This window comes from Panulirus ornatus, chromosome 9 (genome assembly GCF_036320965.1).
Source record: "Panulirus ornatus isolate Po-2019 chromosome 9, ASM3632096v1, whole genome shotgun sequence".
In the NCBI taxonomy this organism is placed as follows: domain Eukaryota; kingdom Metazoa; phylum Arthropoda; class Malacostraca; order Decapoda; family Palinuridae; genus Panulirus; species Panulirus ornatus.
The window spans coordinates 61047986-61062616 of record NC_092232.1 but is presented as its reverse complement, the minus strand read 5'-3'; the positions used below and the strand labels follow the sequence as shown (position 1 = coordinate 61062616).

Sequence of the window (14631 nt, the reverse complement as noted above, 5' to 3'; positions counted from 1 at the left end):
TCTTCATCTATTTTGGTTCAGATTTTCTTACACGATAAAACATTCGCTGTCAAGATTTCTGCATCTAACATAATCTCGGTCATATTTGTCCAAGAAGATGTGATGCCGTATGGCAGCGTTCTGAGCCCAACATTATCAAATATTATGATTAATGATATTCTGTCTCCAGCTTCCGTCCCTCGAAACCTTAAATACTCACTTTATGCTGATGCTTGTGCAATATGGCACTCTTCGCCTAATGCATAATTTTCGGCTGAACGGGTTCAAGTTGCACTTGAATCCGTCCATCGTTGGGCGATACAGTGGAGTTTTAAGTTTTCACCAGGTAAAAGTGTCGTGGTTATTTTTACCCGAATTTGCTGCTAAAATTAGACCACAGCCAGATTCCCTTTTGTAATAACATAAGATTTCTTGGGTTAAATTTTGACCGAAGATAGAATTGGAAAATGCACACAGATTATTTGAATATAAATTGTAATAAAAGGTTAGGTATTCTTAAGTATTTCTCGGGTTCATTTTGGGGAGCCGACAGGAAATCTTTATCAATGTTGTACAAGGCCATTATTAGAAGTAAACTGGACTATGGCTCTCAGGTGTATGCTTCGGCGAGCGACTGTACCCTGAGAAGATTGGATGTGCTACAGAATAAATGCCTGCCAATGTGTCTTGGAGCTCTGTCATGTACCAGGGTTCCACGATTGGAAGTTGAGGCAAATGTACCTCCTCTCCGGCTCCGGCTGCGTCGAGACGAATTAACGTTAAAGTGTGGTATTGTGATGACCAGGAAAAGAAATACTACTGCCTGTCGCCTGGCACAACAATATGAACAGTTGGTCGAGAGAGGCGTCAGGCCCCTGGCCCTCAGAATACACTTCCTCAGTGAGAATTCTGGTCTGAAAGCGCAAGAAATGGACACGCTGGTTAGAAATAAACTACCTCCTTGGGAGCATTCAGGAGTAGAAACTAAGACGAATTAGCTCCCTGCAACGAAAAGGAACGCGCCGGATAGTGAGATACACCAGTGAATCCGTCACGTCATCATGCATCATTGATCATATGTCCACTTCTACACAGATGGTTCCAAGACAGGTGAGTGTGTGGGTGCAAGTGTGTGGTCGAACGAACGGTCTCTTCGGTACAAGCTGCCAGAGCATACAACTGTTTCCTGTGCGGAATTATTTGCTATTGATAAGGCCATAGATTATCTCATTAATTCAATTCATATTATATCAATATTTTTTACTGATTCGTTGTCAGCTCTTAAAGCTATAAACTCTGGGTATACCGAATCAAATGAAATTCAGGACAACATCATCAATATACTAAATTCATGTAACAAAGATATCATCTTGGTTTGGGTGGCTGGTGGGTCATTGTAACATTTACGGCAACAATGAACAGGCAGACCGGTTGGCTAAGTCGACCTCAGAACTCGAGGAGGTGGGAAGTTCCGATCCCTCGGGAGCTGTGGTCCTGCCTTTCCTTGGGAAAGGATTCAATATTTCTTCAGTGGCAAAGTCAGTGGACCAGTCTGACTATAGCAAGAAAATATAAACCACAAGTAGCGGACTGGACGACCTGGTACAGGAAGAACAGAAGAGAGGAAGTCGTGCTGGCCCGTCTACGCCTCAACTGCACCTACAGCACCCACCTACAACCGTATACGAACAGAAACTTTCCAGCAAGATGTGAAACCTGCCGAACCAGTTTGACAACAGACCACCTCCTCATACAATGTACCAAATATCATCAAAACAGGAAGAGGCTGATCAGTTATTTCAAAAACAAGAAAACAAACTTCCCCATCTACAATCTACTTGGTGATGATAACAACATAATTAACAAATTGTTTATCTTTTTCAAGAAAACGGAAATCAAGATGATATAATGTGGTTCGTTGGTTCGACTCTGTGCCGGAGCTGGCTTCAGGTTGTGGTTGCTTTCGCTCTAGGCTGGTTGTGTGGGCGAATCTATTTGTTCATTATGCTGCTGGCTTGGATTGGGAGTGGTTCGGCTTAGAGCTGGTTCCGTTATGGTGTCCAGCTGACGAGTTGCCGGTGTTATTATATCATGATTTATATATGTGTTTCATGTTATGGTGAAAGATTATCTCTAATCTATCTTATCTTTTTCTCAGTCCTTCTGGCAGCTGCACCAGAGGATGTTGTGTCGACTGGTTGGTGTTTGCTGCCACGTTGACACAATACCCACTTACCAACTTTTAGTCCATTTTCTTTAATCCCCTATAGGACTAGGTAAGACTTATAGGTATTGATATGTTTAATATGTAGGGACTTTACACAGTCAAAAATCAAACAGGGTTACAGGCCTGATGACCTTACTTATAGGTCGCTGGCCGTTAAACCCTCTAAAACGAACCAAGCTCTCCTTCACTACAGTTACTGAGGAGATTATGTTTCTTACCAAATTTTCCAAGTGTTACTCATATGAATGAGTTGTAGTGAAACAACTTAGATTAACACCAAGATACAGCACCACACTCTGTCTTAACATGATTTAGATAATATTCAGTGAAATACAGGAAATTGTCTCATACTGAAACATAGTGATGGTGATTTAAGTACTGCAGGAATGTGATGGGATGGACTGTCATTTACTGGGAGGAAGTGAGGGGCTCTATAGCTATCCAGATCACCTCTGAATTATGTGACACAGCAAAAATTGCCATATCACAGGTAATACAGAAGCTATTTATGATATCATTGATAAAGGTAGCAGTAAGTGAGACACACAGACTTGGTTATAACCATGAGTTTCTGGCTAGTATCGGACCTCATAAATACCTTTAATTTAACTTTAAGACTGATAGCCTTACATCGTGTACTCCCATGATTATCTTTAATGTTCCTACCAGACATACTGGAATGCTTACACTTACTCTGAATGATCAGGTAGCAGTGAACACAAACTAATTTCTTCTCCAGTTAATGGGACACAAACTGAATGATTTCTTGCAGACAAAATTAAGATATGCATGATAAGTACATAAATACCTCAAACTGTAGTGAAGTACTTTAATTTTTGTGTAAATCACCTTTGCCTTCCTTTTTGTCAGGTACTACCAACACTTCTGCCACACTCTTGCCACCAACTCTACAATTTAAACCACAATCTTCCACAACCTCCTCATCCAGCTGGTCCATCCATTATGCATTCATTTTTGCCACTAACTCTCTAACCATGTGTGCCAGCACCACTTCCACAACATTTGCTAACATCACTTCATTTGTATATATGCCTCACTATCTTGCTACAGACAATACCATCGCCTTGCTACCACCTCTGCCATCCCTTACCAGTACCTCTGCCACCTCGCTGGCAACAGCACTCCCACCATCCCCTCTGTAACCACTACCTTAGCCACCTCAGCCACAATTCCACATCTATGTGCCACAGCTTATGCCATCTCCTCTGCCATCCCCTTTGCTACCTCGTGTAACTGTCACTTCATCATCACTTCTGCTTTCAATATTGCCGTCACTTTTGCCACCACTTTTGCCAATGTCTTTGTGCCACCACTTTTACCAACTCCTCTGCAACCATCTCACCTTCCCACTTTCCAGCCACGACTACCACCTCTACAAGTAGTTCTGTAACTGCATTTGTCATCACCACTGCCGCTTTCTCTACCACCACTTTAACCATTTCTGCCAACATCTTGCAGTCACCCCCTTTGCCACCACCACCTCTAACATCACCTTTGTCACCACCAGTACGACCACTTTTGCCAACCCCTCCACCACCTGCGGCACCACCTTTACCACTACTACCACCTTTGCAGCCACTTATGCCACTACCTCTGCCATCCCAGTTGATGCCATCTCTGCCTCCACCTCTACCATCACTCTCAACATTTCAGCCACCACCCTTGTAGTCACCGTCTTTGCCTCCAACACTACCATTACTGGAGACAGTTTGATGTAACAAGAACTTACCAAACTTTAGTACATCTGTAATGCAGGGTAGCAGCTTGGACTTTGTCATAGAAACATAAATATAGAACCTTAACAATAAGGAGAACTGTAACATGCAATAGAAATGAGATATGTTAAAGATGTTGAACTTATGTAACAAAACGTAATTAAAAAAACAATAGTAAGATGAGTAGCTATACATTAATAGGTAACCCAAAATAAGAAACCATAGAGAATTATACTCAGAGAGCTTGCAAGTACAGTATACTAAGAATACACAGCTGTCACATGGTGGTGAAGGAGTGACAGTAAGTAATCTAAGAGTGTAAAGTACGTGTGGATAGAACTGTGCAGGAAGCCAGTAAATAAGTCTGGATAGAGGTCTTGTATACACATGGGATCCTCCTTGCTTGAGGTGGTAGTTACACTGTGAGTGGGAAGTCACCTTCAACAAGGCTGATCACTGTTGGTGGACTGAAAGGTGTATAGTCTTACCAAGGACCTTTTCACTCCAAATTACTTCATCTCTTAGCTCCTACTTGGAGTTCAACCCTGGAACTGCAGGATAAAGGGTTCTAGGGTTGTATGATAAAAACCTTGTTTGAGTGTAGTGAGATTTTCAAGCAAACTCCTGTTTATTGGACAGGAAGGGGAACATTATTGCTTAGGGAGTAGAACAGGACCTGGCCTCTATTTGAGTATCTGAAATTTCATTCTTGCCACAAGTCAAACCCTACAAACAGAAGATTAAAAAGACAGAAAATACGAAGTCCACATTAAAATAAAGAAGGATAGGCATGTGAAGTTTGTAAGTGTAAGATATTAAGTCATGTATGGTAGGTTAGTTTGTTGAGACAGAATTAAGATGAGCAGTCCAGATACATGAAGAAAATGATGATTCCAGGCCATCTGTTCATTACTCCTGATAGTACTGTACTTCTCTTTATGACCTACTACCTGTGATAGTTGACACAGAACAAGATCGGATAAGTTAGATTAACAGTGAAAAGGGCTGTACAAGTGGGATTTTAGATTGGATCATTATGTAGAAATGTGATTCAGCCAAGTGGAGCAGGTTCTACACACCCACTACTGTAATAGGAAGTCATGCAGAAAGTGAATGACATTTCTCTTGAAAAAGGAAAATATATGTACCTTTGATATCAGGTACACTGATGATATTAGATAAAGGCAGAGAAGATCAAGGAGGGCATAAGAGGGATGAAAATCTCTTATTTGTTGGAAATATGTTTCAGGCCATTTTATAAGACTACACTGTAAATTTTATTGTAAGAAAGAGATGATGAATTTGAAATTGGTACCCTAATTGACAAGTTGCTCTCCCTTTACCACCACATGTTCTCTTTCTTGCGGTTTATTTCATCAGAGAAGATCTGTTATACTGTGTGTCTAATTTGAAAATTCCCGCTTTTATTTCAAATTAGTTCAGAAAACTTTCCTGAGCACACAGTACATGTTACTTACAACATTGGACTTGTGCACTTTCTTTGGTGGAGGTGTGCTGATGGCCATTGCGAATATCTAAATTCTGGGTCCACATTACTCATTCTGCTACTGCTATCATGACCCATTGTTTTTCCTTGCACAAGGTTAGTGCTTTATAGTTTTAAGATTACTTTTTTATTGTATATTGTAATGTATCAGGTCCTTTGTAATATTCATTATGTTGGTGTTAGTGGGGGAGAACACGTAATTGTGCATTTACAATTCTACATCCATCTCTTCATCTTCTTTACTGATAACAGCTTTTTCAAATTCGTGTGTACTGTTCACATCCACAGTTCCCTCCACACGACTATCTTACATCATTTAAGACTCAGCTTAAAATAACACCTTCATTAACTTTACACTCGTAGTGTTATGAACAGTCCAGTATTCATAAGCCCATTGAAGTATGAGCTGGCCGCTCTTTACACATCTGTAGTGTTATGATAAAGCAGCTAAAGTTGATCTTAATTTGTCTTAAGTTCTCCTAAAAGGAGACTATACTGCATTAGATGTGGACTTAACAAATTGCTTCAGCAACATAGCATCAGTGTCTGATGGTGTGACACCATTACCCAGTTCATCAGAAACTTTCCTTATATCTTCTTGTCTCTACAAAGAGACTGCTGTTCATCTCCTGACATTCCACTTCCTTCATTTCTAATGCTATTGTCACTTTTCTGGTGGCATGAGCTCTTTGACCTTGACCATTTTTACTGCAGTTTTATCTTTAATGAAACGGGTTTTGAATATTGAATCAAGAGTAGTTGCAAAGATAAAGCATTTCTTTTCAGCTAGTTTCATTGTTTGTACCAGTCAGTCTGAAAAAAAATAATAGCATTTTTTCATTCATCCTTCATTTTTTGCACTCCAGAGTCTTTCTGAATGTAATTTAGCTACAGCTGGAATTACACTGCAGAAAATCTCTTCATGAAAACTGGTATTTCCTACAAAATCAATTTGAAAGAGAAATATAATCTTTGATATGTATCTTCACTGGTCAAATTCTATATAATTTCATGTTAGTAATTTGTCTTGATCTATTTTCATGGTAAAGAGTGCAGATTTGCCCATCCATAAGGTCTGATTCTTTACTACTCCACACATCAGATCAGTTTTGATAGTAATAATTAGACCTCTCCTTGGCTTAAAAACATTGTCGAGTTAGAATAATTTATAAAACCCTTAGACATTTAATGTTGTGGAGAATCCTCTTCTGTGTTTGTTTGCTTTTGAGGCTTTTATAGGTCCAGAGAACTGACGGCTTAGACCTGTTGTGGTGAGCAAAACGGGTTAATCCTATCACCCATATTAGTGCTGGGGACAGCCAGCAAGTCAGGGATTATATTAGTCATTCAGTAAAAGACAGTACATATCTTTGATGTTACCCTAACTTTCAGTTGCGATGTGCTCATGTGCTATTTTGCAGTTATTGCCATGCACAGACAAACTGCCTCTAATCAATCCTATCAAGATATTATGGTAGATTCATAACCAAACAGTCACTTTTGAAGTATTTGCTTTGACAGTATCTCATTAAATTGATTAAGAGGGCTGGCTACCTTTCAGAAGGGGTCATAAGAAGGCTAGCTACCTGTCAGAAGGGGTCATAAGAAGGCTAGCTACCTTTCAGAAGGGGTCATAAGAAGGCTAGCTACCTTTCAGGAGGGGTCATAAGAAGGCTAGCTACCTTTCAGAAGGGGTCATAAGAAGGCTAGCTACCTTTCAGAAGGGGTCATAAGAAGGCTGGCTACCTTTCAGAAGGGGTCATAAGAAGGCTAGCTACCTGTCAGAAGGGGTCATAAGAAGGCTAGCTACCTTTCAGAAGGGGTCATAAGAAGGCTAGCTACCTGTCAGAAGGGGTCATAAGAAGGCTAGCTACCTGTCAGAAGGGGTCATAAGAAGGCTAGCTACCTTTCAGGAGGGGTCATAAGAAGGCTAGCTACCTTTCAGAAGGTGTCATAAGAAGGCTAGCTACCTTTCAGAAGGGGTCATAAGAAGGCTAGCTACCTTTCAGAAGGGGTCATAAGAAGGCTAGCTACCTGTCAGAAGGGGTCATAAGAAGGCTAGCTACCTTTCAGAAGGTGTCATAAGAAGGCTGGCTACCTTTCAGAAGGGGTCATAAGAAGGCTAGCTACCTTTCAGAAGGGGTCATAAGAAGGCTAGCTACCTTTCAGAAGGGGTCATAAGAAGGCTGGCTACCTTTCAGAAGGGGTCATAAGAAGGCTAGCTACCTTTCAGAAGGGGTCATAAGAAGGCTAGCTACCTTTCAGAAGGGGTCATAAGAAGGCTAGCTACCTGTCAGAAGGGGTCATAAGAAGGCTAGCTACCTTTCAGAAGGGGTCATAAGAAGGCTAGCTACCTGTCAGAAGGGGTCATAAGAAGGCTAGCTACCTTTCAGAAGGGGTCATAAGAAGGCTAGCTACCTTTCAGAAGGGGTCATAAGAAGGCTAGCTACCTGTCAGAAGGGGTCATAAGAAGGCTAGCTACCTTTCAGAAGGGGTCATAAGAAGGCTAGCTACCTTTCAGAAGGGGTTATAAGAAGGCTAGCTACCTTTCAGAAGGGGTCAACCCAATAGCTTTAGATTTCTGGGAGGTTTTGCTTTTTTTCCTCTATCTTTTAATGCAAGAGGCATTTAACATACCTCATCCCCCCTTCCATTAAAGGAAACCTTGAACAGCAACTAACTTGGTGTTTAAGGATATTGTCAAGAAGTGTTAACTGAGCATAATTGGAGCCTCCAGAGAACTGGCTCTTTGTACACACCATCTTTCTTGTCATAAGGAGGATGAGAACAAAAGAGACTAATACTAAGTCTGTCGTTAACGAATTTCTGCTTCAGAAAATATGTCAGGATTCCTGGTCCTGAGACAGACTGACAGCCATTCAGCATCAAACATGAAAGTTGAATATCATCTCAAATAAATGACAGGAAAAGGTTGTATATTGTTAATAAACTAAGTTTCATGTATTTTGTACAAATGAGTTAGATAAGGAAAACAATATTGGTCAGTAACATAATGCTGCTCCTCCCTTCACAACTTGAGTTTCAGTTGTTCAACTTACAATGGTTCCAGTTCTTGACAGGTTGCCTGAGAAGATAACTCCCACCAAAGTTGAGGCCTTGATGTATGAGGTACAACAGATGTACTTATACCTGTGGATATACACAGTAAGATATGTGGTACTTTTAGAGAGGATGTCACAAACAAATATGAGCAATAATGGCTTTCAACTTTAACTTAACATCTGTTATCATGTGTGTTATAGCTTCACAAATTAGCACATACCGTGAGGGCACAAAGCTCATCATACCTTCCTTGATATATCTACATATAGTTACTTGTGTATAGGAAAAAGAATTAGGTTGTAAGGTCTGGCAATGATGTATGGGATGCTAATACAAGCATTAAGGACCCGATATTTTGCCTCAGGACTGAGGAGGCTTATTTAAGAATTATTAACATATACATCCTAGCCGTAAACAAGAGAAATAATTACCTGAGCTTTTACATACCAGCTACAGTGAAGGAAATAAATACAACTGAGAGGAAATCAACTTCATACACATTGGTGGATGACTGATGGAAATTATTAAGTTCTTATTCAGACTTTGTCTTATCTTGATTTTGTTGATTTTCATTGACCAGTAAATCTTGACCTGCACAAGGTAAGGCTGCCAATAACTTTTGCACATGTCATCCAAAAACTATATCACTACACATCTTGTGCTTTATATTTTGAAACACAGAATGAAGAAGTTTGATATACATTACTTGGGTCTGGTCATGTAGTGATATGCTGGCTAGGGTTTAGGGTTTTTATGATATCCAATTCTGCCTAGCTCCTAGGTTGCCATCCAGTCAATTTGGCCGTGATAATCTTGGCAAATCTATCCCCAAGTGTCCCAAATATCTAAACGCCAGTGGTAAATAGCACCTCGACTTAACTCAAAATATCACATATTGTTTACTTGACACTTATAGAGCCTAGCTTTTATGTGGTAATCAATAAGATTTGAAAAAGAACTTTGTCTAAATACAACACAAACACTTTAAACAGCTAATGTTAGAAATGAAAAGAAAAATTAATTAACTATAACAAATATAAACAAACCTGTAACTTTTATTCTGTCCCTTACCACCATGCATGTCTGTTCACTTCAAACAAAACAAACTGACCAATGATAATTCTAAATATAAACTTGTGAGATTTGTTGAATATCATAATTCTAAGTTAATGTTTTGTATAATAAACTCATAAAAATCAGCTCTTCAACTATTATATAACAAATTTCAAGCAACAACCATCCCACATAAACAACCTGGGTTTGAAAATCTCTCTCTCTCTCTCTCTCTCTCTCTCTCTCTCTCTCTCTCTCTCTCTCTCTCTCTCTCTCTCTCTCTCTCTCTCTCTCTCTCTCTCTCTCTCTCTCTCTCTCTCTCTCTCTCTCTCATATGGCCTTCCCGTACACTAAGATGAAAATATGTATCTTGGCAGTTCCCTCATCAACTTTGTGGCAAGGTTTGGTAGATAAGAATATACAAAATCACTAACGTCATTATAGGCTCCAATTTTCTACGCAAAAAATTCATACTAAGTTTACCTAATAACCCTAAAAAATTGCTTTCCATATTACCCAGTTAGCACAGTCGGGAGAGAGTTAGACTGAAGATATAAGCATGCCTGGTTCGATCTCGGGTCCAGGCAATGTCTTTTGCCACCCAACACACACACACACACACACACACACACACACAAACACACCAAGAATGAAAACTGACAAACAATACTATAAAAGCAGACTCTGTATTACCAATAGCAAATTCATGGCAAACGTTTCATAACAAAAAGAAATTTAGAATGTAATGAAGACCAAGTGTTCAAGATGCAACCATACTAACTCTTGTACACAGATGCAGATATATTGTATGAAAAAGGTCTAATTAGTACCATATTGATGAAGGTCAGGCCACAGGAACTACAGATAATTTAGGCAAGTCATGATATCTATCCAATATGGATAGTTCCTGAGCTGCCATCCAGTCTATCTGGTAGTGATAATCTGGCAAATCTATCGCCAGGTCCACAAAACATCAAGACTTTACTGGAAATATCACAAACTTTACTTGACACTTTGTGAACGTCTCCATTGACTACTCTACGTTTCAGCGGCGGACAAACGCTGTTTTTCGCAAATATCTCGTAAACGATTCATTGTATCATTATGATATTTCATCACACGATCTTTAACACCCGGGCCAAATGTATGGCTGACATACCACATTGCTATATGTGTTACGTGAGGAGTTTACTCGTGAAAATAAATACAAAACCGAGTAGTCATATTGACGCTTTCGAAGGAAAGTGTGGCCCCCCCAAAAAACTCTCCCAATTCCCCACCCCCCCACACCCTCTCCCCCCCTTCTCGCCCTCGTTATCCATCCTCTTCTCCCCCTAACTCCTCCTAACCCAACCTTGTGTCCCTCCCTATTTTCCCATAACTTTAGTATACAGTTATAATAAAATGTTATGTAGGTGTATATGTATAGGTATGATTATTAACTAACAGTATGGTACAATTCCATAGACGCAAGACGTATTTGACGTTGATAATTACTGTACAACAGCATATTTACATACGTGTAGTATGTAGAAGGTCGATTTTACAGTCCTTATGGTCAACCAAGTGAACACGATGTATTGCCATTACCTGTGGTCTGGACCTTCTAGGAAATGTTATTGCTGTTATTAGTACATACTGTGTACCTACCCATCATAAACTGTTAACCTGGTCCGGTTAATATGCTGTCAGTCTGTTGACTGGTCTCTTTCATATCTATTATCACGAAATTATAATCTGCATATATTTTTGCCCTCTATACATATATATATTATGCTTAATAGTCATTACTATATATATATATATATATATATATATATATATATATATATATATATATATATATATATATATATATATACTGTAGGAATAGAATGATGACAGCATGAGAAAACCAAATTTATTCGTAATCACTATCAAAGAAAACGTCATCGTCTTCATCATCACTGGCTATGTTAATAATAACGGGTTCGACTCCCTCGTGTATGTTGCCAGTCCTCCAGTATTCTTCTTCAAATTTACGGGAGTGCTGAACAGCTCCCGCCCACACGTCTTTGTGTACCAATTGCCTGGCTTCTTCCAGTCTTGCCTTTAGGTCCGTCCGGGTAAACCGCTGGAGTGTGGAGCGCACATGACACTTCATAAATCCCCATACTTGCTCGATGGCGTTGAGCTCGGGGTGGCCAGGTGGCAACAGTATGACCTGGTGGCCCCACATACGGATGGTGTTGTCGATCTTATACTGGGGCTGTGGACGCTTCTGCTGGCAGAGGACCAGCAGCTCAGGGCGAGTGGCAGCAGCAGGTGGGATGGAAATCTTGCGCTGCTCCAGCCACCTGATGAGGTCCGCCTTCCTGGTGGCTGTGGTAGGGTATCGACTCTCCTCCGTCAGCTGGCTGTGGTATGGTGCATTATCTAGCACAAGTACCGATGGCTCTGGCAGTGACGGAAGGAGCTGCGTTGATAGCCATCGCAGGAACAGTTCGGCATTCATTTCTCCATGATAATCACCCTGGTTGGTCTTGGCTGGGTAGCACAGGTATGAGCCGTCAACAAAGCCTTCGTCCGTGCCACCTGCGACCACTACAAATCGCTCCTCTTCACCAGGTGGTACCTGACGACTGTACGTGGTGTTGCTTGGAGCCTGTGTGGTATCTACCTACTCCCTACTGGCCCATCCTGGCGGTAAACCACGTCTCATCCACATATACCACCTTCCTTCCCTCCTCTCGGTGGCGCTGTAGAGCCCGGAGAGCGTCAATCCGACGACACACAACGTCCAGCGATTCCCTCCTTACATACATCTTTCGCTGTGACAGTCTGTATTGAAATCCCATGGTGTGCAGGATCCACCAAACTGTTGTGTCAGTGGTATCCTCCGGGAGGATACCATGTGTTTTCAGGTCAGCTGGTATGACCCTCAGTGTTAAATATTGTTTTACCGAAAACTTCTTGTGGATGTGGCGCCATATTGCACCGAGAGTAAAGTTATCACAAACAGCTGATGAAGGTGTTGGTGGTGCCGGTGTGGAAGGGAAGGCTGTGGTGGTGGTGTTGACTATGTCCCTCACTCTTGACACAGCCATGCCCAAGATGTGCCCAACTCGCTCGTAAGGCCTGTATGCATAAAAATTAATGTTATGTTACACATTAGTCTCACTTCACTATGATAATTAATATGACATTGCGACACAATACAGTCTGCTTTACTTTCATATTTCATATGTATATAAATGTAATAATGTATGTTCGAACCAGAATATATTGTCTACGCACCTATTCAAACTTATGTACGTTCTACCGCGGATGCATTCACGTTTGTACAACGTGACAAGACGAAGAACAAACGCTGTCCTGCATCCACGGAGGCAAAAGGACAACATTGTTGCTGATGATGACCGCGCCTCGGCAGTCGCTAGTGTTGTAGCCTCGTGATGGTGGTACCCCATACCTCAGAGAGGGAGGGGAGGGGATATGGGGGATTGTGGATATTATATTAAGGCATATATTTCTTATTTAAAAACGTAAAGACGACATGAAGTACCCATCAACGATTTCATTTGGTTGTCCAAAACCAAAACTGACTTCATCCTTCTGGTCGCCGTCGACACGTCGGTTATTAACAATGGGATTACCTGTTGCTTTCATGGTCGTTTGACGCACTCTGCTTTACACGTCCACACACAATAACTGTATTACATATCATTACTAATGTATGATACGTATATACATACTGTCATACCTATTGTTTATGTACGTAATTAGAATACGACAAAATCAAATACAGACAATGGATGGTGTAAATATTGGGATGAAGACGGAAATGGGGAGAGAGATGCTGCGATATTGGGGTGGGTGGGGGAATGGGTTGGTCTGGGGGGTGTTCAGGATGTTGAGAGAGAGTTAGACGAGCACCGCACACTCGTCCGATTCTCTATAACGCCTTCGAAATATCATAGTGATACAACCATTCGTTTAGCAGAAATTTGTGAAAACCAGCGTTTGTCCGCCGCTGAAACATATAGTAGGTGTTATTTGTTGGACTTTCTAGGTCCTTTTATTTCTGGTTGCTTACCCTTGTTTTTGAATTAATTATTTTTGATTTTTAGTTTTTTATTTTGGCTTATTAAGTTGTTATTTTCAACATCACAGGCATTTATCAAGGTCAAACGCCATCATCACTACATCCTGAAAATCATTTTGAATATCAATGGCTTTTCTGTGGTGTAAGGTTATTTTCACTACATCTTCACAGTCATCTTGTTTTCATCATCAATGACGTTTATCTTGGTCAAAGTTATCTTGACTACATCCTTGTACTTATTTTCAATATCATTGACCTTTATCTTGTTAAAAGCCATCTTCACTACTTCCTCATGATCATCTTACTTTCAATATCACTAACGTTCTTTTGGTCAAAGGCCATCTTCACTACATCCTCATAGGTATCCTACTTTGGACATATCTTGCCTTTATACATATATATATATATATATATATATATATATATATATATATATATATATATATATATATATATATATATATATCAGAATGTAAGTTGGTATGCCAGGAACCCATCTGAAATGTGACCTTATATAATCTACATTGCAACTTACACATAAATAGAATCATCCATCTTCACTATATCAGCTTTACTATATTTAAATATAAACAAGGTCTAACCGAGGTTACTTGGTTGAGCAAGACGTGAGAATATCATTAATTGGCCCTCCAGCCCTGGGTTCAAATTGTCGTTCTGACGTATTTCGAGTTCAGTGCTGATACAGGACCATTGATTATAGGACTATCTTGTTAGTCTGTGTAACTTCGCCTGACCCAATCCACATCTTCAATGGCCTTCTGTTACTACAAACGGGATTACAAAGGAAAGGCTTCCTTTGTTAGTTTCATGAATACCTTCGTTCAAATGAAGGGAAAGACTATTACTATGAAGCGGTACCTTATCAGCAGGAAAGAGCTGCAGCAACGGTATGAAAGTTACTGCAAGATACATAACGAGCCCGTGGCTTCCAACGTAAACATCGGCCGCCATTTGGGTTCAC

At 40.4% G+C, this 14631-nt stretch overlaps 1 protein-coding gene across 1 annotated transcript; it reads right to left on the bottom strand.

Moving 5' to 3' along the window:
- Positions 1 to 11465: 11465 nt before the first annotated feature.
- Positions 11466 to 13014, bottom strand: LOC139750087 (uncharacterized). The gene is given in 3 exon segments (XM_071664421.1): positions 11466 to 12237; positions 12239 to 12682; positions 12842 to 13014. Coding segments are annotated over 3 exon segments (1389 nt in total).
- Between the last annotated feature and the right edge of the window lie 1617 nt (positions 13015 to 14631).